Source organism: Mus caroli, chromosome 18, assembly GCF_900094665.2.
Source record: "Mus caroli chromosome 18, CAROLI_EIJ_v1.1, whole genome shotgun sequence".
Taxonomy (NCBI): domain Eukaryota; kingdom Metazoa; phylum Chordata; class Mammalia; order Rodentia; family Muridae; genus Mus; species Mus caroli.
Window position 1 is genome coordinate 53368578 of NC_034587.1, and position 22357 is coordinate 53390934.

Genomic DNA, 22357 nt, shown 5'->3' on the forward strand with positions numbered 1-22357 from the left:
AAAGAGAGAGAGAGTGAAAGAGGGAGAGAGAATCAAACCCAGGGCCTTCTACATGGTAAGTATATGTGATTTAACAAATAGCTATGCAGTGGGCCAAGTATTTTAAACAAATGATGTTGGAATAACAGATCCATAAGGGAAAATGAAAAAGATCTCAGTACTTTCCAGGAACCCCAGTGCATGAGAGAACTGGTTATGAGGTGTTGTAACTGCACACAAAAAGGCAGACAGGTCCAGGATTGCAGTTATGTTGGGGACTGACTCAGAGAAAGCTAGGTTCTGAGTATCGGTCGAAGCCACATATTCCTTCCTCACAATACGAAACCCATTCACTGCCCGCCTTGTCCCCACTAGCCCTTGCTGCTGGGGACTCAGAGACTGCATGACTGCAAATGTACTGCCTACTCCTCAGCAACCACTCGGCATAAGCCTGTGAGAAAAGATTCACACTCAGCAACATGAGCTTGAACACTCCTTAGCCCCATCATGTGGCTGTGCGTCTACGGAATGTTTTAAACTGCTGGGCTGGCATGAAGATAGTCAGTTGCTTAGCTGACTGTCCTTCACTTAGGTCACCAGGGAAAGGACGAAAACCTGTCAATTTTGTGAGAAACAGAACCCTCACATTGTAATCACAAATTCAAGGGACTAGGGAAAGTTGCAAAGGTTTTATTTTACAATTCTGCAGACACTGATGCCAGCCTACTATAATGAGTGGTATACCAGTTTAGCATGAAACAGTGATTTTTTAAAAATCTATTTATTTACTTTATGTATAGAGTACACTGTAGCTGTACTGATGGTTGTGAGCCACCATGTGGTTGCTGGGATTTGAACTCAGGACCTTTGGAAGAGCAGTCAGTGCTCTTAACCACTGAGCCATCTCTCCAGCCTGAAACGGTGATTTTTAAAGGCCCTAATTGCAAAAACGTCCTGCTCTTTTCCTATATGCTGGTATTCCAAAGAGCTACACAACCTTTGCTCTCACCCTCCCCAAATTCCCCAATCTTTTGGTTCAGAACACAAGGCCTTATATATTGTATATCCTGGGTCTTAGGATTCTCTCCTTTTCCAATCATGGGTTCTGTCACATGGCAGAGTGCCTGTAACTTTTCAACCCTAGGATAAACTGAGATTGCCTAGACAGGCAGGCACCAGGGGCCATCTAAAGGAAGACATGGGTGTGGAAGGGGAGGGTGTCGGTAGGTAGCTGTTGACCTGTAATTGAGCGCTAAACCATCTCAAATTGAAAATGGAGCATGATGTAGGTGTGTGTGTGTGTGTGTTTGTGTGTGTGTGTGTGTGTATGTGTATGTATGTGTGTATGTGCATATGTATGTATGTATGCATGTATATATTTAATAAAAGAGGTTTGAGAGGGTCAAAGCTCATGGTGTAGAGGCATGGCAGTAAGTAACATGATTTATTTCTTGCAAAATAGAGGGTCAAATTGCCCTGGCCTCCACCGGCTTAGGATAAAGGAAAACATAAACATTAAAACAATAAAGGCCTGTAATTAACAGCACTTTAATACTATTTTAATCCTGACTAACCAAGTACCCCGGGGCAAGACGGACCATTTTAATATCTCTGGAATAAGGGCTTAGTTACTTTAGCCTAAGGGAGACTCAGAAAAAGCGGCGGCAACAAAGGTAGCCCAGAAATCCAAGCGGGCCAGTGACCATAATGTACAGCCACGCGCGCCAACCGGGAGAGCGGAGCTTGGCGGGGAGCTGAGGTGGAAGCGGAAAAAAATAAAATAACAGCAATAACAACAACAACAACAACAACAACAAGAACAAGGCAGCCGGAAGGCCTGTGCAGAGCATCCGGGTGAGAGGCGGGAGGTCAGGGCGGAACCCGAAGCGCTGCCTTACCTTCCGTAGGGAAACCGCTGGGCTGCGCGGAACTCGCCTCCCAGCGCTGAGTTTTGTGATGGTGACGCTCGCCCGGGCCTGCGGAGGCGCCGCCCTAGCGCTCGCCCGCACGGGGGCGCCGCAGCACCGCCCTAAGGCCTTCCCTCCTCCGCCGCCCGCCGGAAGCGCTCTCCTGACCCTACGCGCCGCGGGAAGATGGCGCTGGAAGCTGGCGACATGGAAGAGGGGCAGCTATCCGACTCGGATTCCGACATGACGGTCGTCCCCAGCGATAGGCCTCTGCAAATGGCGGTGAGCGACGGGGCGCGCGGGAGACGGGGCTGGACGCCCGGGGAAGCGCGGCGGGAATGAGAGGCGCGGGCGGGCTCGGGAATGCACTGAGTCGGAGGCCGCGGGGCCCCGGCGGACGGCCTCGCGGCATCCCGGATCGGGCGAGCATCCCTCCCTCCCTGGCGGTTCCCGCTTCTCCCAGCTTCCCCACTCCTGCACAGCCGCCCCGGGAGACAGATTTTTTATTTTTTTGTCCAGACATAGAACGTGGGGACGGAGACATGCAACTGCTCGTTTTTGCCTTAGTAGATAAGGAGCTCTTGGCGTGCTCGGGGCCGGGTCTTTGATGCCTCCTCCATCCACCTTCGAGCTTAGTCAGCTTTCACGAGCAGCGTGGAGGCATCAAGGCTTTGTTTCAGCCGTCCAGGGTTGTAGGCGGCATCTCGCTGTGAATCCCAGGCTGCCCTGGCACCTGAGCTGTGGTCCTGCCTTTCATCCTCCAGCAGTGTTGGGAGATCACAGACGTACAGCATCGTGACTCTAGGCAGCGTCCTAATTTTCTGAGACTTTGTTGAGATTCCTTTTCATTCCCTCAGAAGGCTTTCCTGCCAGTCCACCTGCACTTAAGCCTAGGCACCGTCGCAAAACTATTTATTTATTTAGCTGTGTTTTGGTGTTGCGGTGGAGCTAGCTAGCATTGGCACACCACACTGCTGAGAGCAGTGCATACATAATACTTACTGCACACTGTAAAGCCTGGCCAGTGTTAGCAGTTAACTCTGGAGGACTTCAACAGATGCTTGGTTATGTGTTTCTTATAAAAAGCAGAGACGGAGGACACAGTTAGAAGAAGTAGTAAGTTCAGGTGCTTTCTTGCACTGTAGGGGGAACTAGTTAACAATAGTGTGTACTGCAGACTAGCTGCAAGAAGGAGAGGGGTGTAGCTAGATGGGTAGCATGCCTGGCTACCATGTAGGACGCCCTGAGTTCAATCCCCGGTACCCAGAAGCCAAGTATAATACACACACACACACACACGCCCACAAATAAGAGGATTTTGACTCTTCTTTACCTAATGAAATGATAAATGCTTAAAGTGATGGATATTTTGGGACATCATATTATACTTTGTAAATTTGGGTCGCTACCATGTGGCAAATTTTTAAGCAATTACCTTCAGGTGTAGATGTCTTAGAAAATTAATACTATGTTCTTATTTTTAAGTCCCTTGGATTTTTTTTTTTTTGCATTAATAATTTGGTTAACATAGTGCCGTGAAATCTGAATTTTCAGGGTTGGTTGGTGTTTTGAGGCTGGGTCTCTTCATGGCCCACAGTGACCTCAAAACCAGGGTCCTCCTGCCTCGGCCTCCTGAGCTCTGATTACAGGTGTGCCCCACTGCCCCTGGTGAAACCTGCAGTTAAAATGAATATGTCTGGGATTCTTCCTAGCAGGAGCTTACCATCAGTTTTGATTGGTTGGTTGGTTGATTGATTAATTGATTGTAATAGGGACACTTGAGGGGTGTACACTATATAGCCTTGGCTGACCCAAGAACTATGTAGCTCTGGCTGGTCTTGAACTCACAGAGATTTGCCTGCCTTTGCTGCCTTAGAGTGCTGAGATTTAAGGATGTGTTCACCAAACCTTGCTACACCATCAGATCTTAAAGGAGTAGCCAAAAAAAACATAGAAAAGACGTTGATATATCCAACTAGAAAAGATAACAGAGTTTTGTTTTGTTTTAGTATTTATGTGTGTGAGTACATTGTCTCTGTCTTCAAACACACTAGAAGAGGGCATCGGATCCTATTACAGATGGTTGTGAACTGCCATGTGGTTGCTGGGAATTGAACTCAGGACCTCTGGAAGAGCAGTCAGTGCTCTTAACTGCTTAGCCATCTCGCCAGCCCCAACAGAATTTGTCTTAGCTGCCAGCCACAATTACTGTGTGTGTCATTCTCACGCATCCTTGTCTTGGAAGATGAGAAGTAAAAGCTTTACTAAGTTTTTAGAAGGAGATCTTTCAAAACCAAGTTCATTTAATTTAGCTGTCTTAGGAGCGTGATTGTTGTAGATGCTCCAGTTGAGTACTACACTCTTTCTCCTTAACAAGGTCTCTATGCACAGCTTAGACGCGGGCCTGAACACAGTGGTGTGACCTACGTTGTCCTGATCCTCCTGCCTTAGCCTCTGGGTCACTGGGATCACAGGCATGCACAATCTACGTCATTATGGAAAATAGTCGGGGGTAGGTGGAATTAATGTCCTGTGGAACTGACTGTCATGTCTTTGGCTTGCAGAAAGTCCTAGGTGGGGGCAGTGCTGCGTGCGCACCAGTGTCACATTATCGGACTGTTAAACATGTGGACTCCAGCGAGGAGAGTCTAGACTCCGATGAGGATTGCTCTCTTTGGAAACGCAAGCGGCAGAAGTGTCATAATCCCCCTCCCAAGCCAGAGCCCTTCCCATTTGGACCAAGTGGTCAGAAAACGGCTCTCAACGGCGGAAAGAAGGTGAACAACATCTGGGGCGCGGTGCTCCAGGAACAGAATCAAGACGCGGTGGCCACTGAACTCGGCATCCTGGGCATGGAGGGCACCCTCGACAGAAGCAGGCAGTCTGAGACCTATAACTATTTGCTTGCTAAGAAACTTGCTAAGAAGGAATCGCAAGAGTACACAAAGGAATTGGACAAAGATCTAGATGAATATATGCATGGTGACAAAAAGCCAGAGTCCAAGGAAGAGGAGAATGGGCAAGGTCACCTCAAGCGGAAACGACCTGTCAGAGACAGGCTGGGTAACAGAGTGGAAATGAACTACAAAGGGCGCTATGAGATCACAGAAGAGGATGCTCCTGAGAAAGTGGCCGATGAGATCGCCTTCAGGTGAGGAGCACTGCAGCATATGCCTGACACTGACAGGAAATAAGCTAGACAGTAAATGTGTTCCTTTCTGGGGTTTTGTTTTGCTGAGACAGGGTCTCTCTGTATTTCCTGGAGCTTGCTAGGCAAGGCTGGCCTCAGACTCTCAGAGATCCACCTGCCTCTGAAGCCTCCCAGAGCTGAGACTAAAGATGTGTGCCACACCTGGCTGAGGGTTTTGGTTTGGTTTGTTGGTTTATTTGTTTTTCCTTAATGGAATTAACCCAGGGCATATTTGGCTCTGAATGCGTTTGTGTCTTTTAAAGATAACTTTGAGCTGAAGACTAGCTCAGTTGGTACAGTGCTTGCCCAACATGTATGAGGCCCTGAGTTCATCCTTAGCACCTCATAGCTATATTACATGCCTGTAATCCCAGCACCCATTCTCAAGTACACAGTGAGTTTGATGCCAGCCTGGGCTACATGACATTGTCTCAAAAGGGGGAAAAAATTAATAAGATGGGGCTGGCAAGGTGGCTCACGTTGGTAAAGGCACTTGCGGCCCAGCCTGGTGTCAGTTTGATCCCTGGTCTCACGTGGAAGTAGAGAACTGACGACTGCGAGTTCTCTTCTGACCTCCACATCTGTGCCACAACACAGCTCCCCCTACCAAAAAAAAAAAAAAAAAAAAAAAAAAAAAAAAAAAAAAAAAAAAAGACATGGATATAATTTTTCAATGTTGTATTTGAAGGTGGAAAATAAAATGACTGATACGTTAATATATGATAAATATTATATATTTATAATTATAAATAATCACATATTTATATTAACATGATAGCCGTTCATTTTTCAGGTCTCCCACACACACCCCATGTGAGGCAGATTTATCCAGTTTTACAACCCTTGCTTTATTTTAAAAAGCTGTTGCTTTTCAAACCTTTTCTCACCGTCACCCGATAAATCCTTAGTGTCCACATCCATGTATCTATTTATTATTAGGAACCCTGGTCTCCTTCCCAGACAAGCAGATTGTCCTTGTAAATTCACCACACAGATTAGCCATGCAGTATACGGTTTTATGCAATTTTTCCTTTTTCTTCAACATAGGGTTTCTCTCTGAGACCAGGCTAGCCTTGAACTCAGAGATACACCTGCCCCTGCTTCCCAAGTTCAGGGAGTAAAGGCCTGCACCACTCTGTCTGGCTCATTTCTTCATTTGTAAGATCAACTTACATTGCAGCAGGAACTAATTGACACTCTCCTCCTGTTTTGTTTTGTTTGGTTTGGGGTTTTGGTTTATACAGGGTTTCTCTGTGTAGCTCTGGCTGTCCTAGAACTCACTCTGTAGACCAGGCTGGCCTTGAACTCAGAAATCCGCCTGCCTCTGCCTCCCGAGTGCTGGGATTAAAGGCGTGCGCCACCACGCCCGGCTTTTCTCCTCCTGTTTTTGAAGTGGCCTCACTTTGTACCTGGAATCCAGTGTGTAAATTGTTGCATTGTTGAACGAACCACTGAGCTAAATACATAGACCAGACCAGCCTCAAGCTCACGAGATAACTGCTTGCCTCTGCTTCCCAAGTGCTGGAATTAAAAATGTGCACCGCTCAGTGTGCCTACTCACCTTTTTTCATTTATGTAAGGAGTGTGGCTTTTTGTGTGATTTGGGAGTTTTGGAAAGGTTTCTCATGGCCCAGGCTGGCTTCAAATGTACTATGTAACAAGGCAGATCTTGAACCTTGGTCCTTTTGTTTCTGCCTTTCAAGGGCTGGACTCACAAGCATGCACCACCATACTGACTTTTATTGCATGTGTGTAGATTTGTGTCTCTCCAGACACAAATGGATGGACAGTCTACATTTATTTATTATGAATGCTATTAATGAACATTTGCTTGCAAGTCCTTGATAATATATTTTCATTTCTTTTGGGTAAATAGAATTTTTTGGCAGGTATTATCTTAATTAGGGTTTTACTGCTGTGAACAGACACCAAGGCAAAACATAAAAAACAACATTTACTTGGGGCTGGCTTACGGGTTCAGAGGTTCAGTCCATTATCACCAAGGTGGGAGCGTGGCAGTATCCACGCAGGCATGGCACAGGCAGAACTGAGAGTTCTGCATCTTCATCAAAGGCTGCTAGTGGAAGACTGACTTCCAGGCACCTAAGGTGAGAGTATTAAGCCCACACCCAAAGTGACACACTTACTCCAACCAGGTCACACCTCCAAATGGTGCCACTCCCTGGTCCAAGACTAGATAAACCATCACAGGTATTAAGTTGACAATTCATGCTTTTTTCACTGGTTTCTGATTCTGATTAAGTTTTATTAGCTCTCACTCACTAGTCACATATTTGAAAGTGGGTATCGGTGTTAGGAAACAAGTGTTTACTTTTCAGACAACACCAATACTGGTTTAATTTGGTTTTGGTTTTTAATAGTCAAGTTGGTTGGGGCTGGAAGATGGTTCATTAGTTAAGAGCACTGGCTGTTCTTTTAGAGGAACCACATGTGACTCTCAGGACCCACGTGGCAGCTCAGAGCCATCTGTAACCCCAGCCATCCCAGGCAATCCAACCCCTTCTTTTGGGCTCTGCGGGCACTGCTTGCACATGGTGCACTGCATACAGGCAGCCAAAACACTCATACACATAGAATAAACAGCCTCTTCTGTTTCTGTTTTTTTTTTCTGGGGTTTTGGTTTTTGGTGTTTTTTTGTTTGTTTTTTTGTTGTTGTTGTTTTTTGTTTTGGTTTTTTTATGTCAGGGTTTCTCTGTGTATCTCTGGCTGTCCTGGGACCTGATCTGTAGACCAGACTGGCCTCAAACTCAAAGACTAAAGGCATATGCCAGCACCATCCAGCAATAAAATCTTAAAACGTGTTAAAATCAGGCCTGGGTTTCAGGGGATCTGGTGGCCTCCTGGGCATCAAACATGAGACATACACGTTAAATAGAAGTTTGGAGTTTGTATTTTGGAAAGAAATCTAGGATTAGAAACCAAAGTCTTCCTTAGAGATAAGGACCTTGTGCCCAGTAGTTACCTCCCCTGCACGAGGTTGCTGACTTTGTGTCAGACCTGAAACTGAACCCTTGGCCGCTTGCTTTTCCTGGGCTGATGGGTTTTTTCTACAGTATTGCATTGCCTCCTGTGAGGACAAACCAAAGTCCTGTCCTCACACTCTGGCTCTGCACTGTTTTCCTTTTCTGGGGACCACGGCTGTCTGACACCATTAGAAGAGTTAGTCAGCTGCCTGTATTTTGTTTAGTGTTTTTATTTTTTTGTTGGTTGATTGGTTTTTACTGTTGTTGTTGTTGCTGCTGCTGTTTGTGTTTTGTTTGTTGTTTTTTAAAGATTTTATTTATTATAAATAAGTACACTGTAGCTGACTTCAGACATAGAAGAGGGCGTCAGAGCTCATTACGGATGGTTGTGAGCCACCATGTGGTTGCTGGGATTTGAACTCGAGACCTTCAGAAGAGCAGTCTGTGCTCTTACCCACTGAGCCATCTCACCAGCCCTTGTGGTTTTTGTTTTTTGTTTTTTTTTTAAGACAGGTTTCACTGTGTAGCCCAGGCTGACCTTGAACTCACAGAAACTTGCCTGTTTCTTCCTGTGAGCTGGAATTAAAGGAATGGCCACCATGCTTGGGGTTCCCTGTATTTTTAATCTGTAAAGAATGAAATGAAAACAATGCGTATGTATCTAACATTTGAAAGGATTGGCATTTACAGATCAGGTGGGGCCATTAGAATTGAACTATTTCAGCCGGGCAGTGGTGGCGCACGCCTTTAATCCCAGCACTTGGGAGGCAGAGGCAGGCGGATTTCTGAGTTCGAGGCCAGCCTGGTCTACAAAGTGAGTTCCAGGACAGCCAGGGCTATACAGAGAAACCCTGTCTAGAAAAACCAAAAAAAAAAAGAAAGAAAAAAAAAGAAAAAAAAAAAAGAATTGAACTATTTCAGGAAACCATTTGTAGATATTGGAACCTTAATTGTTAAGCATAACTGAAAACATATTGTGTGAGTATCATTTGTTTTGGCAGAAGTGCATGGAGTTTACCATCCGTACATTTAGAGTTGGGTTTATTCTTCTTGCTTGGCATGTTCATTTATTTTCAGAATTGCCATAATCCAGCAAGGCAAAGGAAGAGCCTTACTTTAAGAGTTACTGTGAAGCCTGAGGTTAGCGTCCTATTGTGTGACTGAAGATGAGGTTGTTCCCATGGCAGCGATTCCACAGCTGATGGATGGAGAGTTAGGGAAGCCGATGTTATCAGGAAACTGTGGGTTCTAGTTAAGAACTACACCGGAGATTACAGCAGATTTCGTCAGGTAGTAAATGTGCTTTGTGTTCTCATCAGGTTGCAGGAACCCAAGAAGGACCTGATAGCCCGAGTAGTGAGGATACTTGGGAACAAAAAGGCCATTGAACTTCTGATGGAAACAGCTGAAGTCGAGCAAAATGGTGGTCTCTTCATAATGGTAAGGCTGTTTTTACTGTTTCTGCTTTTGTACTATCATCTGGCTTTTCTTTTTTTTTTTTTTTTAAGCAAAACGAACTTGCCTCTCTGTGCCCCGTGCCCCATGCCACTCTCCCAAATACATTCCCCTTTTGATGGCAGGGTTCATTCACTATGTGCACAGCTCCAGCTATCCACAGACTTGGGATACCTCATCAGTGCTGGGGTTGCAGGCATGTGTCATTATGCCTCTTACAGGTTTAATTTTAAGATAGTTGTCTAGAAGGAATTAAAAACTCAAGTTCAAAGGGTTTCGTTTTGGAATACAACTTAACTGTGATTTAGCTAAATTATTTGATTCCTTGTGTTCAGTCTCTTCATGTAAAAAAGATGAATCCTCCATGGTGAGGATTCGATGAGATGGTCCACATAAGGTCTTAGCTTAGTGCCTGGCATTAGCGCGAGGCCAGCCAGATTTACAGAGCAGGACCCTGCCTTCAAAACAAAACAAAACAAAACAAAAACACTTGTTAAATTATAAAACCCAGGCTGGAGAGATGGCTCAGCGGTTAAGAGCACTGACTACTCTTCAGATGGACCTAAGTTCAATTCCCAGCAACCACATGGTGGCTCACAACCATCTGTAATGGGATCCACCGCCCTCTTCTGGTGTGTCTGAAGAGAGCAATAGTGTACTCGCATAAATAAAATAAATCTTTTAAAAAAAATTATAAAACCCAAATAGCAGATGGCTCAGTGGTTAAGAACACTGGCTGCTCTTCCAGAGGCCCTGAGTTTGTTCAAATACCAGTAACCACATGGCTCACAACCATCTAACAGGATCAGATGCCCCCTTCTGGTGTACATGAAGATAGCACACTCACATACATAAAGATAAATTAATAAATCTTTTTTTTTTTTTTNAATCCGCCTGCCTCCGCCTCCCGAGTGCTGGGATTAAAGGCGTGCGCCACCACACCCGGCTAAATTAATAAATTTTAACCAATTAAAACCCAACCAGAGCTGAGTGTGATGGGATGAGCCTGAAATCGCAACATTCAGGAAGCCAAGGCAAAAAGATTGCTGAGGGTTTCAGGACAGCCTGGGCGAAACCCTGCCTTCAAAGTAAGTCAGTAGATGCATACACAATATACCCATGTGTTCAAAGGTAATGGGGGTGGGAAAGAAAGATACCTGAAAAGGCCCCAGAGTGGGATAGCGCTAATGGGGGAGAGGTGGGGAAAATGCCTCTGTTCTCTGGCAAGGCCAAAGGCAGTAGCACTCAGTGGTTTTATGGATTTCATTAATTCAGCTTTCACTGGGAAGTGAGGATGAAGGGTGCGTGTCTTCCTTTAGCTTGCTACTCTTGGTTTGTAGTTAGTTACCCAGTGTGCTGTTACCCAGTAGGCACAGCATAAGTAACATAGATAACATGCTATAGGGATAGAGAGAAAAACCTCCAGGATTGACAGCATTGGAGGTTAGGGAGAGCTCAGTGGTTAAGATCTCATGGTGTCCTTGGGAGGGCCCAAGTTTGATTCCCAGAACCCCTGTGGGATGATGTACCAGTTAGGGAATCTATTGCTGCTTTGAAACACTGTGACCAAAGACAAATTGGGGAGGAAAGAGTTTATTTGGCTTACATTTCCATATTGCTGTTTATCACTGAAGGAAGTCTGAACAGTGATTAAAACGGGGCAGGAACCTGGAGGCAGGAACTGATGCAAAGGGATGCTGCCTACTGACTTGCTCAGCCTGCTTGCTTGCTTTCCCTTCTTTTTTCTAATTTTTTTCTTTTTAGGATTTACTTATTTATTTGTTTGTTATATGTAAGTACACTATAGCTGTCTTCAGACATACCAGAAGAGAGAGTCAGATCTTGTTATGAATGGTTGTGAGACACCACGTGGTTGCTGGGATTTGAACTCAGGACCTTCAGTGTGTCTCAAGGCATTTCCTCCTTCTCTGGTAAGTCTAGCTTATGTCAAGTTGAAGCAAAACCGGCCAGTACAGGTGGCTCACACCTCCTTTAACTCCAGCCCCATGGGGACTAGATGCCCCTGGCCTCTCTGGGTTCTCTGGCTCACACTATCACACCTAATTCTTAAAACTGACTTTTTTTTTTTTCTGAGTTATTTATTTATGTATATGAGTACACTGTTGCTGTCTTCAGACACACCAGAAGAGGGCATCAGATCACATTACAGATGATTGTGAACCACCATGTGGTTGCTGGGAATTGAACTCAGGACTTCTGGAAGAACAGTCTATGCTCTTAACTGCTGAGCCATCTTTCCAACCCAAAATTGACAATTTTTCGAAAAGAACTGATAATAATGGCTGAAGGGAATTGCCCATAAACTTAAATTATAGAAATCATCAACAAAACAAGATAAAATTAATCATACATTTATATTTTCATTTACTTGAACATAAAGTTAAAGGTTTATTAGTATTGTAACTTTTTAGAAAGTACACGTTCCTGTGAGTTAGTAATACTGGTCTTCTGAATATTGACAGGAACAAACTTCAAGGACACTTTGACATGTCCTCTTGGAATAATTACTGAGTGTCTGCTTTGTACTGAGTGAGAGGTGTTGGAGACAAGAAAAACTCAGTTTATTGTAGTAATTATAAAGCCAGGCATAGTGACACATGCCTGTAATCCCAGCAGTTGAGAGGCACTGAGCTGGCCTACCTAGTAAGTTTCAGACTCTCCAGCCTGCATAATGAGACCTGTCTCAGAGGGGGGGTTGGGGGGAAGAAGACAAAACAAAACAAAACAAACGAAAGTGGCCTTTGAGGTGGCCTGGCGGGAAAGGTTTGGTTTTGGTTTTGCTGCCAAGCTTGACAAGTCTTGAGTCCCATGCCTAGTTCCATCCCCATGAACCACCAGGCAGCTTCTCAGGTTGTCCACTGACCTCCACACCTGTGCCCTGGAGTGCATGCCTCTCTTGAAAAACGTAAGGTTAAGTATTTGTTTGTTTGATTAAAAAAATAATATAATTCAAGTGTGTTATAAAGTATATACACTATGAGAAAAGAAATAGATCAAAAGAAGATACAATGAAAAAGGTCAGGGTAGGGCTGGCGAGATGGCTCAGTGGGTAAGAGCACTGACTGTTCTTCCAGAGGTCCTGAGTTCAAATCCCAGCAACCACATGGTGGCTCACAACCACCCATAGTGAGATCTGACGCCCTCTTCTGGTGTGTCTGAAGTCAGCTACGGAGTACTTACATATAATAATAAATAAATCTTTAAAAAAAAAGAAAAAGAAAAAGGTCAGGGTAGAGGTCTGACAGGCTTAAAAGACAGAGCAATAAGGATGTGTCTGTTTCTGTGTGTAGTGTGTGTGTGTGTGTGTGTGTGTGTTTAAACCTAAGTTTTGTTTTCTTGTATACCCTGCCTGGTTGACCTGGAACTCTGTGTAGACCATGCTTGCCTTGAATTCATGATCTACCTGGTGTACAGCATTTCACCCAGCTGAGTCCTTCGTAACCTGCCATAATGCAGAGCCCACGGTATCTCTCTCCTTTACCATGGATGACTGTGTAATAACGCCAACACAGTTATTAAATATCCTACTTTATCTTTTTTTTTTTTTTTTTGGATTGATGTAGTATTGTGTTCTATTTCATTACTGTCCTTTTTCGTTTTATTTTGTTTATTTGTTGTTTTATTTTGTTTTGTTTTTCGAAACAAGATTTCTTTGTGTAGCCCTGGCTGTCCAGGAACTCACTCTGTAGACCAGGTTGGCTTCAAAACTCAGAATACATTTGCTTCGGCCTCCCAGTTGCTGGGATTAAAGGTATATGCTACCATACCTGCCTCATTTTAATAGCAGACTCACAGGACTAGCTAAATAGCTCAACGGTTAAGAGCACATGGCAGCTCACAATCGACTGTGACGCCAGTTCCAGGGGATCGGACATCCTCATGTACATGTAGTCAAATCACCAATGGTCATAAAATAAAATGATAGAGTCAGATCTGGGTTTCAAATGGCTGTCTCCATAAGTGTACCTCTTCACATGTGCCCTGGTCCTCCTTGGAGCCCGTGCTGTAGGAGCTGGGCTTGTAGCTCAGTGACTGAGCACTTTGCTAGCATGGCAGACAGAGGTCCTGACTTCTCTCTCAACACTGTTAAGTGAGTAATCAGTCTTCACAGACAAAGTTGGCAAGTTTGAAATATTCTCATTTTGCCTATGGAAGTGTCTGGCTAACTTTTTTTATTCCTTTTTGTAGAACGGTAGCCGAAGAAGAACACCCGGTGGAGTCTTTCTGAATCTCCTGAAGAACACACCCAGCATCCGCGAGGAACAGGTTAAGGTAATGATGACGACTGTGTCCTTGGCTGTACGATGCATCAGAAAGCCAGATTTAGGGCCCACATTTGTAATCCCAACACCCAGAAGCAGAGGCAGGAAGATGGCCTCACGTTCTAGGAAAGATCCCATTTCAAAAGATGGAGGAGAGCCAAGTGTGGTAGTGCATGCTTTAAAACACGAGAAAAAGGGATGCAAATCTTCAGTACTTTAATAATAGTGGATCAATATTGCCTTTCTTCAGTAAGTAAAACCTATGTATTTTGTTCAATGTTCTTCTCTTTGAGAGCCAAAATCAGCCTTTTTTTACATTTTTTGTAGTACTTTTTCCTTATTAATGAACATTTTAAACTAAAGACTTTATTTTGTTTTTTTTGTTTGTTTGGTTGGTTGGTTTTGGTTTTTCAAGACTGTGTTTCTCTGTGTAGCCCTGGCTGTCCTAGAACTCACTCTGTAGACCAGGCTGGCCTCAAACTCAGAAATCCACCTGCCTCTGCCTCCCGAGTGCTGGGATTAAAGGCGTGCACCACCACGCCCATCTAAAACTAAAGACTTTATTAATGTTCAACTTTAAACAATGAATGGAAGTATAAAATGAGTATATATTTTTGACTTGATTCATTAGTGGTGACTTTCTTAGTTTACATTTGTTTCTGTTTTGTTTGGAAATAGACTGGTGTTCAGCTCTGCTTAGTTCAACAAGTGCTTTTTTGTTGAACTTACATTTTATTTGAGAATTTGGCATATACATACAATGTATTTTGATCATATTCCTATCCAACTCCTCCCAGATCTCCCAAACATGTGTCCTTCCTAGCTTCATGTCTTCTTGTGTTTGTTTTTAGTAATCCACAGTTGTTTGTAACTCTTCAGGAGTTCTGATACCCTCTTCTGACCTCTGTGGTAGTCACTAGTTATACATGTGATGCATGTACAGAAATGCAGGCAAATGTTTTAAATCTTAAATACTGATACCAGATAGAAGCTAGTTACCTTGAGCTCCTCTTAGGAGTATAGTTTACCTGTGCTTGGGTGATGGGGTTCCTCTCCCTATTTCAGAATCCTGGCTTAGGCTGCAGAGTTTGCTCAGTGGTGAGAAATAGATGGCTGGACTGTAAAGACCTGACTCCTGGGATACTTGTAACAAATAGTATGGAGTGGTTTCTTGTTTGCTATTTTTTTTTTTACCCAAGCTCTTCTAATTTCAGGACATTTTCTACATTGAAAATCAAAAGGAATATGAAAATAAAAAAGCTGCTAGAAAAAGAAGAACACAGCTTTTGGGGAAGAAAATGAAACAAGCTATTAAAAGTCTGAACTTCCAGGAGGATGATGACACATCTCGAGAAACGTTTGCAAGTGACACTAATGAGGCCCTGGCCTCTCTCGACGAAGCCCAGGAAGGACCTGGCGAGACCAAGCTGGATGCTGAGGAGGCCATCGAGGTGGACCACCCTCAGGACTTGGACATCTTCTAAGCACATTGGGGACATTTTGAAGAATAAACCTTTGTTTAAAAAGTTGTTACCATTTCTACTGAGGTTGCTTTACTGTGTACTGAAACTAGAGAAAGGGGCGCTGTTTCTGTTCCTGAGCAGTAGTGATGTACGTGGACAGTCGGGTGCCCTCGGCAGCAGTGTGGAGGGAGGGCTGTGTCTCACGGTGCACAGCACAGGTTAAATCTCATTCTGCGGCATGTGCTGACTGTTAGCCTGGGTGGGGCTGTGACCTCTCTGTTCAGCCCACTGTTTCATGCCATTACGACACTTTGGTTTTCTGATTCTTCTTGGTGAACCATGCTTTGGTTATAACACATTCCATTAAAATATCCTGTAACATGTATAAATTGTTCAGCTGTTACATTCAGTAATGGGAAGGGTCTTGGTGTGGGCTGACCCCTCCCACCTCAGCCTAAGCAGGGCTGAGATAGGAGCTTAGGCGCCGTGTCTACTACTTAGTATCATTTTTTTTTTTTTAAGATTTATTTATTTATTATATGTAAATACACTGTAGCTGTCTTCAGACACACCAGAAGAGGGCGTCAGATCTCATTTCGGGTGATTGTGAGCCACCCATGTGGTTGCTGGGATTTGAACTCTGGACCTTCGGAAGAGCAGTCGGGTGCTCTTACCCACTGAGCCATCTCACCAGCCCCAGTATCATTCTTTTAAACGTTAATTACTGTGTGCATGAGAAAGAGGAGGTGTGAGGCCATGCATGTGGTGGTTAAAGGGCATCTTGTGGAGTCAGATGTCTCTGTCCTTTAAGTGGTTTCTAGGGTGCAGGGCCCTGCACCTCAGATACCTTTATCTTCTGAGCCATTCAGTCTTACAGACAGAAACTTAAGCCTGTACTGAGGGTTCTTGCCATTGGTTTGTTAAAAGAAAATAATAGAAGGTGCTTTGTTTTTCTTTCTGAGCTGGAATCCCCATATGAAGCTCTGGCTGTCCTAGGATGCACGCTGTGTAGATCAGGCTAGCCTCAAATCCCCTATGTAGCCAGTGATACAGTGTGAACATCTGGTCCTCCTGCCTTTTCCTGGTGCTGAGATTACAGGTGTGTGTACAACCACACTTGGTGTGTAAAGGTAGAACCTACGGTTCAGTCATGAAGAGCAAGTACGCAAACTGACCTACATCCCCAGGCTCTGGGCCAACGTAGCTTTCCTTTGTCAAATCTGCAGTGTCTCCACATAGTCTCATTTTTAAACCATTCATAATGGTTTCCATGAAGAGACATACACACAGCAAAGAGCTCTGACCTGCATCCTCTTAGCTCCTGAGGGTTGCTGTGGCGTTAACAAGACCATTGTTACATCAATGGCAGCAGTTTCCTCAGAATTAGACTGTGGGGGGTTCTAGGTGAGAATTCTGTCATTGCTGCCAGTGATGGCTTCAGAAAAAGATGACGGTCCTGCCTTACCCAAACTCGACGAGGACGACAACCAGACAGCAGAGAACACATGCAAACCTGTAGAAGAGCCGCCTCAACAGTTCAGGTAAGCAGGAGGGGTGGGGAGGCATCGATTGAACACTGGCAGACTTTTCTTTGAGGAATAAATCTTTATTCTTTGGGGCCAGAGGAAAAAGTAGAGATGGTGAGACTGGTAAGGGAATACGCACGCACTTGGTAGATGAAGCAAGACTCCAGCAAGTCGCAACTTTATTCTCCCACAGCTTATATATCCCAACAAAATCTTTCAAGCAGCATAAAAATTAACAATGTGGTTACATTCTATTTTATTAGTGAATATTTTAAAAAGCAGTTATGTTCCCAATACCTTTACATGAATAAATGTTTTATGTATTACGGATAAAAAATTATTTCCAAGAACTCACATTCATGTCTAAGCAAGATGTTATGGAGTAAGTATAAGCAAGCAAGATGGTTTTTCTCAGCCAGTTTTTGTTACAGGCTGCGATTTGTAGTTACAAAGAACTAGTCATATTATTAATCTTATAAAAAAAATCAAAAGAATCACAAATTTAAACTTATATTAAAAAGTCATTTCTATTTTAAATCCTCAGGGTACATACCTACTCATTAACATTTTTTTTATTAAATGATATCAAGAGTCTGAGGGCAAAAACAGGTACAAGATATTAATCAGCACCTTGACCATCAGCCCGGTTTTAACAAGAAAGCCCTGTCCCAGCTGATACTAGGAAAGCTGCCATTGTTCTTGTGCCTGCCCTCAAAAAAACCCTCACTCGATTATCAAAAGTGTGCCTTTCTGAACTTTAAGTTGTTCCCCTAGATTTTCTACATCAAGGCCACTAATAAAAACATCTTTTACCTAACTTTATCAACGATCTACATCTCCAGACTCTTAAGAACGGTAGGGAATCATTACCCTGCTTCAGCAGCAATGCTTGAAGACGGTCAATTGCTAATACTGTGTCAGTGACACAGCTCTTAGTCCCAGTGAGGGGCTGGAAACCCCCTTAGAGTTTTCTACAACTCATATATTAAGAAGGACCTGACAGCCATGAGGGCAACAAGGGAAATGAAACTCCACACCAGCGTGAGGTCCTCAGGGCACAGAGCCTGGAGCGCTCTGCCTTTCCGAGGCACACCCATCATGGTTGTGCTGACAGGTGAGCCACAGTCTGTGAATTCTAAAGCTGATTTTCTTTTCCTCTTGCATAGTCCCCAACACAAGTCTGCCAATAATTAAAGACCTCAGGGTCTGAGCTGGTGGTTTGCTGTGTTGAATTAGAGACAGAACAGGACCTCACACGTTAGGCCAGTGCTCTAGCATTGAGCCTCATCAGCATCCTCCACATCTGCCCCAGGACAGAGTCTCAATAGTCCAAGCTGGACTTGGCCTACCAATATAGCTGAGAATGACTTTGGACTCCTCTGCTCCTACAGAGCTAGGGATACAGGTGTGCACCACCAAGCAGTGCTAGAGATGGGACTCTGGCTTTATTCATGTTAGGCAAGTTCTCTACCACCTAAACTGCATCCCCTGTCAGCCCCTTAAAACTGTTATTCCCTGTTTTTATTTTTAAAAATCACTTATGTGTATTTGCATGAGTTTATGAACATGTCTGTGTGGTTGTGTTTCTCTCTCCCTCCCTCCTTGTGTGTGTGTGTGTGTGTGTGTCCAGAAGAGAGTGTTACATTTTGGGGGACTTGGGGCCACAGGCAGTTGTGAGTACTGGGAACTGACCCCTGTGCTCATGGTGACAGGACACTCAAATGTTCTTAACTTCTCAGCCATCTCTGCAGCAGCCTTAAATTAAAAAAAAAAAAAAAAAAAAACCACACAATTCTTTTTTTAAAAAAGATTTATATTTATATGAGTACACTGTAGCTGCTTTTAGACACACCAGAAGAAGGCATCAGATCCCATTACAGATGGTTGTGAGCCACCATGTAGTTGCTGGAATTTGAACTCAGGACCTTTGCAAGAGCAGTCAGTGCTCTTAACCACTAAGCCATCTCTCCATCCCTTGATGTTTTTTTTTTTTTTTAATTGAAAATAGGTTTTTCTCAGATGGAAATACATTCCAACCACAGTTACCCCTCCCTCCATCCCTCCCGACCCTCCCCCCTACTTTCCCTGTACCCCAAAACCACTCCCCTTCTGTTTCCTCTTCAGAAAAGAGCAGGCAAAAAATGAGAGATACACTACTTCCACTGTTAGCAGTCCCACAAAACCACCAAGCTGACAGCCATGACATATACACAGAGAACCTGGTACAGACCCATGCGGGCCCCGTGCTTGCTGCTTCAGTCTCTCTGAGCCCAAGCGAGGCCTGCTTAGCTGATTTGGTGGGCCATGTTCAGGAGTCCTCCATGCCCTCTGACGCCTACAACCTTGCCTCTCCCCTCCCCCTTTGAGATGCTGTCTCCTAAAAGGTCCAGACTGGTCTGCAGTTTGTGATTCTTCTGCATCGGCCTCTCGCATGGCTGGGATTGCAGGTGTGCACCTCCAGCTCTCCATGATTGCAGAGGTTTCTGTTGTTGTTGCTTTGATCTGCAGTCTGGGACCTACATACAAAAGCACAGTAACTTTGTACTTTGTCTTAGTTGTTACTTTCCTATCGCTGGGAAGAGGCACCACGGCCAGAAGAACTTTTTAGAGAAGGGTTTATAAGGAGCTCTGGTTTCCGAGGGTTAGACCATGACTGTGTTAGGGAGCACCGCAGCAGGCTGGCAGGCACAGTGCTGGAACTGAGAGCTCGTGTCTTGTAAAGAAGCGCAAGGCAGAGAGGGGGAGCTAACTGGAAATGGTGTGGGCTTTTGAAACCTCAAAGCCCATCCCCAGTGACACACCTCCTCCAACAAGGCCACACCTCCTAAGCCTTCCCAAACAGTTCCACTACTGTGGCCCAAGTATTTAAATGAACCTATGAACCTATGGAGGCCATTTTCATTCAGACCACAACAGACTTCTCCTTGGTGTTTATACAGAAAGCTTAATGGTACATAGAGAGAGAGGTTTGAGAAGGGATAATGCATCTGACTTATAGAGCTTGGATAAGGAATCCAGATTAGTCTTTCTCATTTGTAGTTAGAGTCCACATACCAAGCCCTAACTTGATCTTGCTGATACTTGGGCTGGTTGGTGTTGTGGAGGGGTCTTACTGTAGCCCTAGCTAGCCCTGTACTCAATAAGTAGACTAGGATGGTCTCCATAGCAATAGACTAGAATGGTCTCCATAGCAATCCTCTCTCTTCCTGATTGTCGGGATGTCGGGCCTGGGCCACCACAGGCTGCTGAGAGCTTTAAAGGGTTGGCTCACTGTGAGATGGAACCCATAGCACAACTCTGTCCCAGCTAGCTGCAGAATCTGAGGAACACAACTGCGTCCATTCCTTAGAGTGACACGGACCCACGTTAACCCGAGACCTCCTTTCTCCTGTCCTACTTAACCTTCAGGTGTGACGATATTCACTTGCCCCGGTTCTCACTAAAGCAAGGGATGATCCCGACCCGTTACGTCATGCCTTGGAAAGAAAACATGAAATTCAGGAACGTGAATCTAAAGGTACTGTCTTACAAATACTCCGCTTAAAGCCTGACAAAATCTAAAGAAATTAAGACTCAGTTATCAAATGCCAGTCATATATATACACACACGCACACACACATATAGGGTTTTTGTGGAGGAGACAGGGTTTCTCTGTATCACCTTGGATATCCTAGAAAACTCACTTTATAGGCCAGGCCTCACAGACTCACAGAGATCCACCTGCCTCTGCCTCCGCCTCCGCCTCCGCCTCTGCCTCCTGAGTGCTAGGATTAAAGGTGTGCACCACCACTGTCAGTCAATATGTTTATTATTAAGACTTTCTTCAATTTTATTTAGCACACATGTCTCTTTCTCTCTTACACACACACACAGAGAGAGAGAGAGAGAGAGAGAGAGAGAGACCCAAGACCCCTTTGGGGATTAAATGACCTTTTCACAGGGGTCACATATCAGATATATACATTACTATTCATAACAGTAGCAAATTTTTAGTTATGAAGTACCAAGGAAATGATTTTATGGTTGAGGGTGACCACAACCATAGACATTGAAAATCACCAGCTTACAGAGAAGAGCCCTGGCTGCTCTTCCAGAGGACCTGTGTTCAATTCCCAGCACCCACATTAGTAATAAATTCTAATATAGTCACAGAGAAGGGGTTGGGGAGGACACAAGAAAAACACTTTAAACCTAACATTAAAAACACAATCTGAAAAAAAAAAAAAAAACCACAATCTGGTTCTGGTGTGCTGTTCAGCAAAGCGTTTTCTCTCTCAGCAAGCAGAAGCCTGTGGGATCTATGCTGGCCCTTTGGAAGATTCTCTGTTCTGGGGTTACAGCGAGCGGCTTTGCCATGGGGAAGATCGGAAAGCCGTCCTGAAGAAAGGCCTGCCAGAGATAAAGATTGCCGACATGCCTTTGCATTCGCCTCTCTCCAGATACCAGAGCACAGTGATTTCCCACGGCTTCCGGAGGCGACTGATCTGATATGCGGATCTTGGAAGTTGCTGTCATTCGGTAATGGTGTGCTTGCCTAACACGCAAGACGCTCAGGGTTTGAACCCCGCTACTACTAAAACCAATAAGATAAAGTAGTTCAGTCTCTTGCCTTCCCTCGGTTCTGCCGCTTACGTTCGTTGCATTTTGCCTCCCAAGTTTGACATATTTAACGATTATACGATTATACGTCAATAGCGTAATGTACAGATCTTAGGAGCTTCAGAAAGGGCATCAGGTCTGAGGCTACCTGAGGTGATGTGGAAGGAAACTGCCCTTAGGGGGGATTACACACCAGGTGGATAAATAGCAGTGGATGGATCCAGCCCTAATGCCTTCTGCATTCAATCCCACTCGCTAGGAGTTCATGGGTGGAAGCAAGCTGCCATGTCCTGCAAATAGAGTTTGGCTGCAGACATCCTCTGGCCCTTGCAGTCTTCCCACCTCCACTTCTACTTTACTTTGATCCAAGTGTTGGGGAGAAGAGACATAATACACTGTCCTATTTAGATCTCAACCCCATAGTCAATGGGTAGACCAGGCTGGTTTTGAACTCAGAGATCTGTCTGCCTCTGCCTCCTGGGTGCTGGAACTAAAGGTGTATGCCAGACTTCTCTCCTTTTTGAAAGCATCTTACTATACAGTGCTGGCTGGGCTGAAACTTGTTATCAGTATTCTAATACATTTACTATGGATTCTAGGAAGGTATTACCTGGCGGCGCTCACTTCTGGGAGTTTCTATTATCTTCCTTTTTTCTAGTGTATAAAATGTTCTTTTTCTATTTCTTATGTTTCATAAGTTCTAGATGGGAACAGTTATTTTAGAAAATACGTTGTAGCAGGGCAAGGTGGTGCATGCCTTTGAGTACTGGAAAAGCAGAGGGAGGTGGGATCTCTGTGAGTTCGAGACCAGCCTGGTCCTTAGTGAGATCTAAGACAGCAGGGGTTACATAGTGAGACTCTGTCTCAAATAAATAAATGAAAGAAAGAAAGGAAATATATTTTAGCAATGACATGTCCTGACTTCTTACTGCTCACTCCATGTAGGGCTTCTTACTATTATTTGCTTGTT

General features: G+C 44.4%; 3 protein-coding genes across 3 annotated transcripts in view; 2 read left to right on the forward strand and 1 right to left on the reverse strand.

Moving 5' to 3' along the window:
- The window catches only part of Aldh7a1 (aldehyde dehydrogenase 7 family member A1), a 53564-nt gene extending 51603 nt beyond the window's left edge, over positions 1-1961 (reverse strand). Inside the window, exon 1 of the mRNA XM_021151145.2 lies at positions 1878-1961. The gene's annotated coding sequence lies outside the window, so the exon portion shown is untranslated. The remainder of the gene's footprint in view (positions 1-1877) is intronic.
- Positions 1962-1994: 33 nt separating this feature from the next.
- Phax (phosphorylated adaptor for RNA export) lies at positions 1995-15644 on the forward strand. Its single transcript, XM_021151147.2, has 5 exons — positions 1995-2168; positions 4451-5037; positions 9380-9500; positions 13725-13808; positions 15013-15644. Exons 1-5 carry the CDS (start codon positions 2073-2075, stop codon positions 15280-15282), a joined length of 1158 nt encoding a protein of 385 aa, XP_021006806.1. The 5' UTR covers positions 1995-2072; the 3' UTR covers positions 15283-15644.
- A 1015-nt stretch (positions 15645-16659) lies between these two features.
- On the forward strand, positions 16660-21383 carry Tex43 (testis expressed 43). Its single transcript, XM_021151014.1, has 3 exons — positions 16660-16802; positions 20196-20304; positions 21067-21383. The coding sequence occupies exons 1-3, from the start codon at positions 16693-16695 to the stop codon at positions 21274-21276; spliced, it is 429 nt and encodes a 142-aa protein (XP_021006673.1). The 5' UTR covers positions 16660-16692; the 3' UTR covers positions 21277-21383.
- The last annotated feature ends 974 nt before the right edge of the window (positions 21384-22357 follow it).

Coding starts and splice junctions, on each gene's coding strand:
- Phax (XM_021151147.2), top strand. CDS start 2,073: ATGGCGCTGGAAGCTGGCGACATGGAAGAGGGGCAGCTATCCGACTCG. Junction 5,038..9,379: donor GCCGATGAGATCGCCTTCAG/GTGAGGAGCACT, acceptor TGTTCTCATCAG/GTTGCAGGAACCCAAGAAGG. Junction 9,501..13,724: donor ATGGTGGTCTCTTCATAATG/GTAAGGCTGTTT, acceptor TCCTTTTTGTAG/AACGGTAGCCGAAGAAGAAC.
- Tex43 (XM_021151014.1), top strand. CDS start 16,693: ATGGCTTCAGAAAAAGATGACGGTCCTGCCTTACCCAAACTCGACGAG. Junction 16,803..20,195: donor GAGCCGCCTCAACAGTTCAG/GTAAGCAGGAGG, acceptor CTTAACCTTCAG/GTGTGACGATATTCACTTGC. Junction 20,305..21,066: donor TCAGGAACGTGAATCTAAAG/GTACTGTCTTAC, acceptor TTTCTCTCTCAG/CAAGCAGAAGCCTGTGGGAT.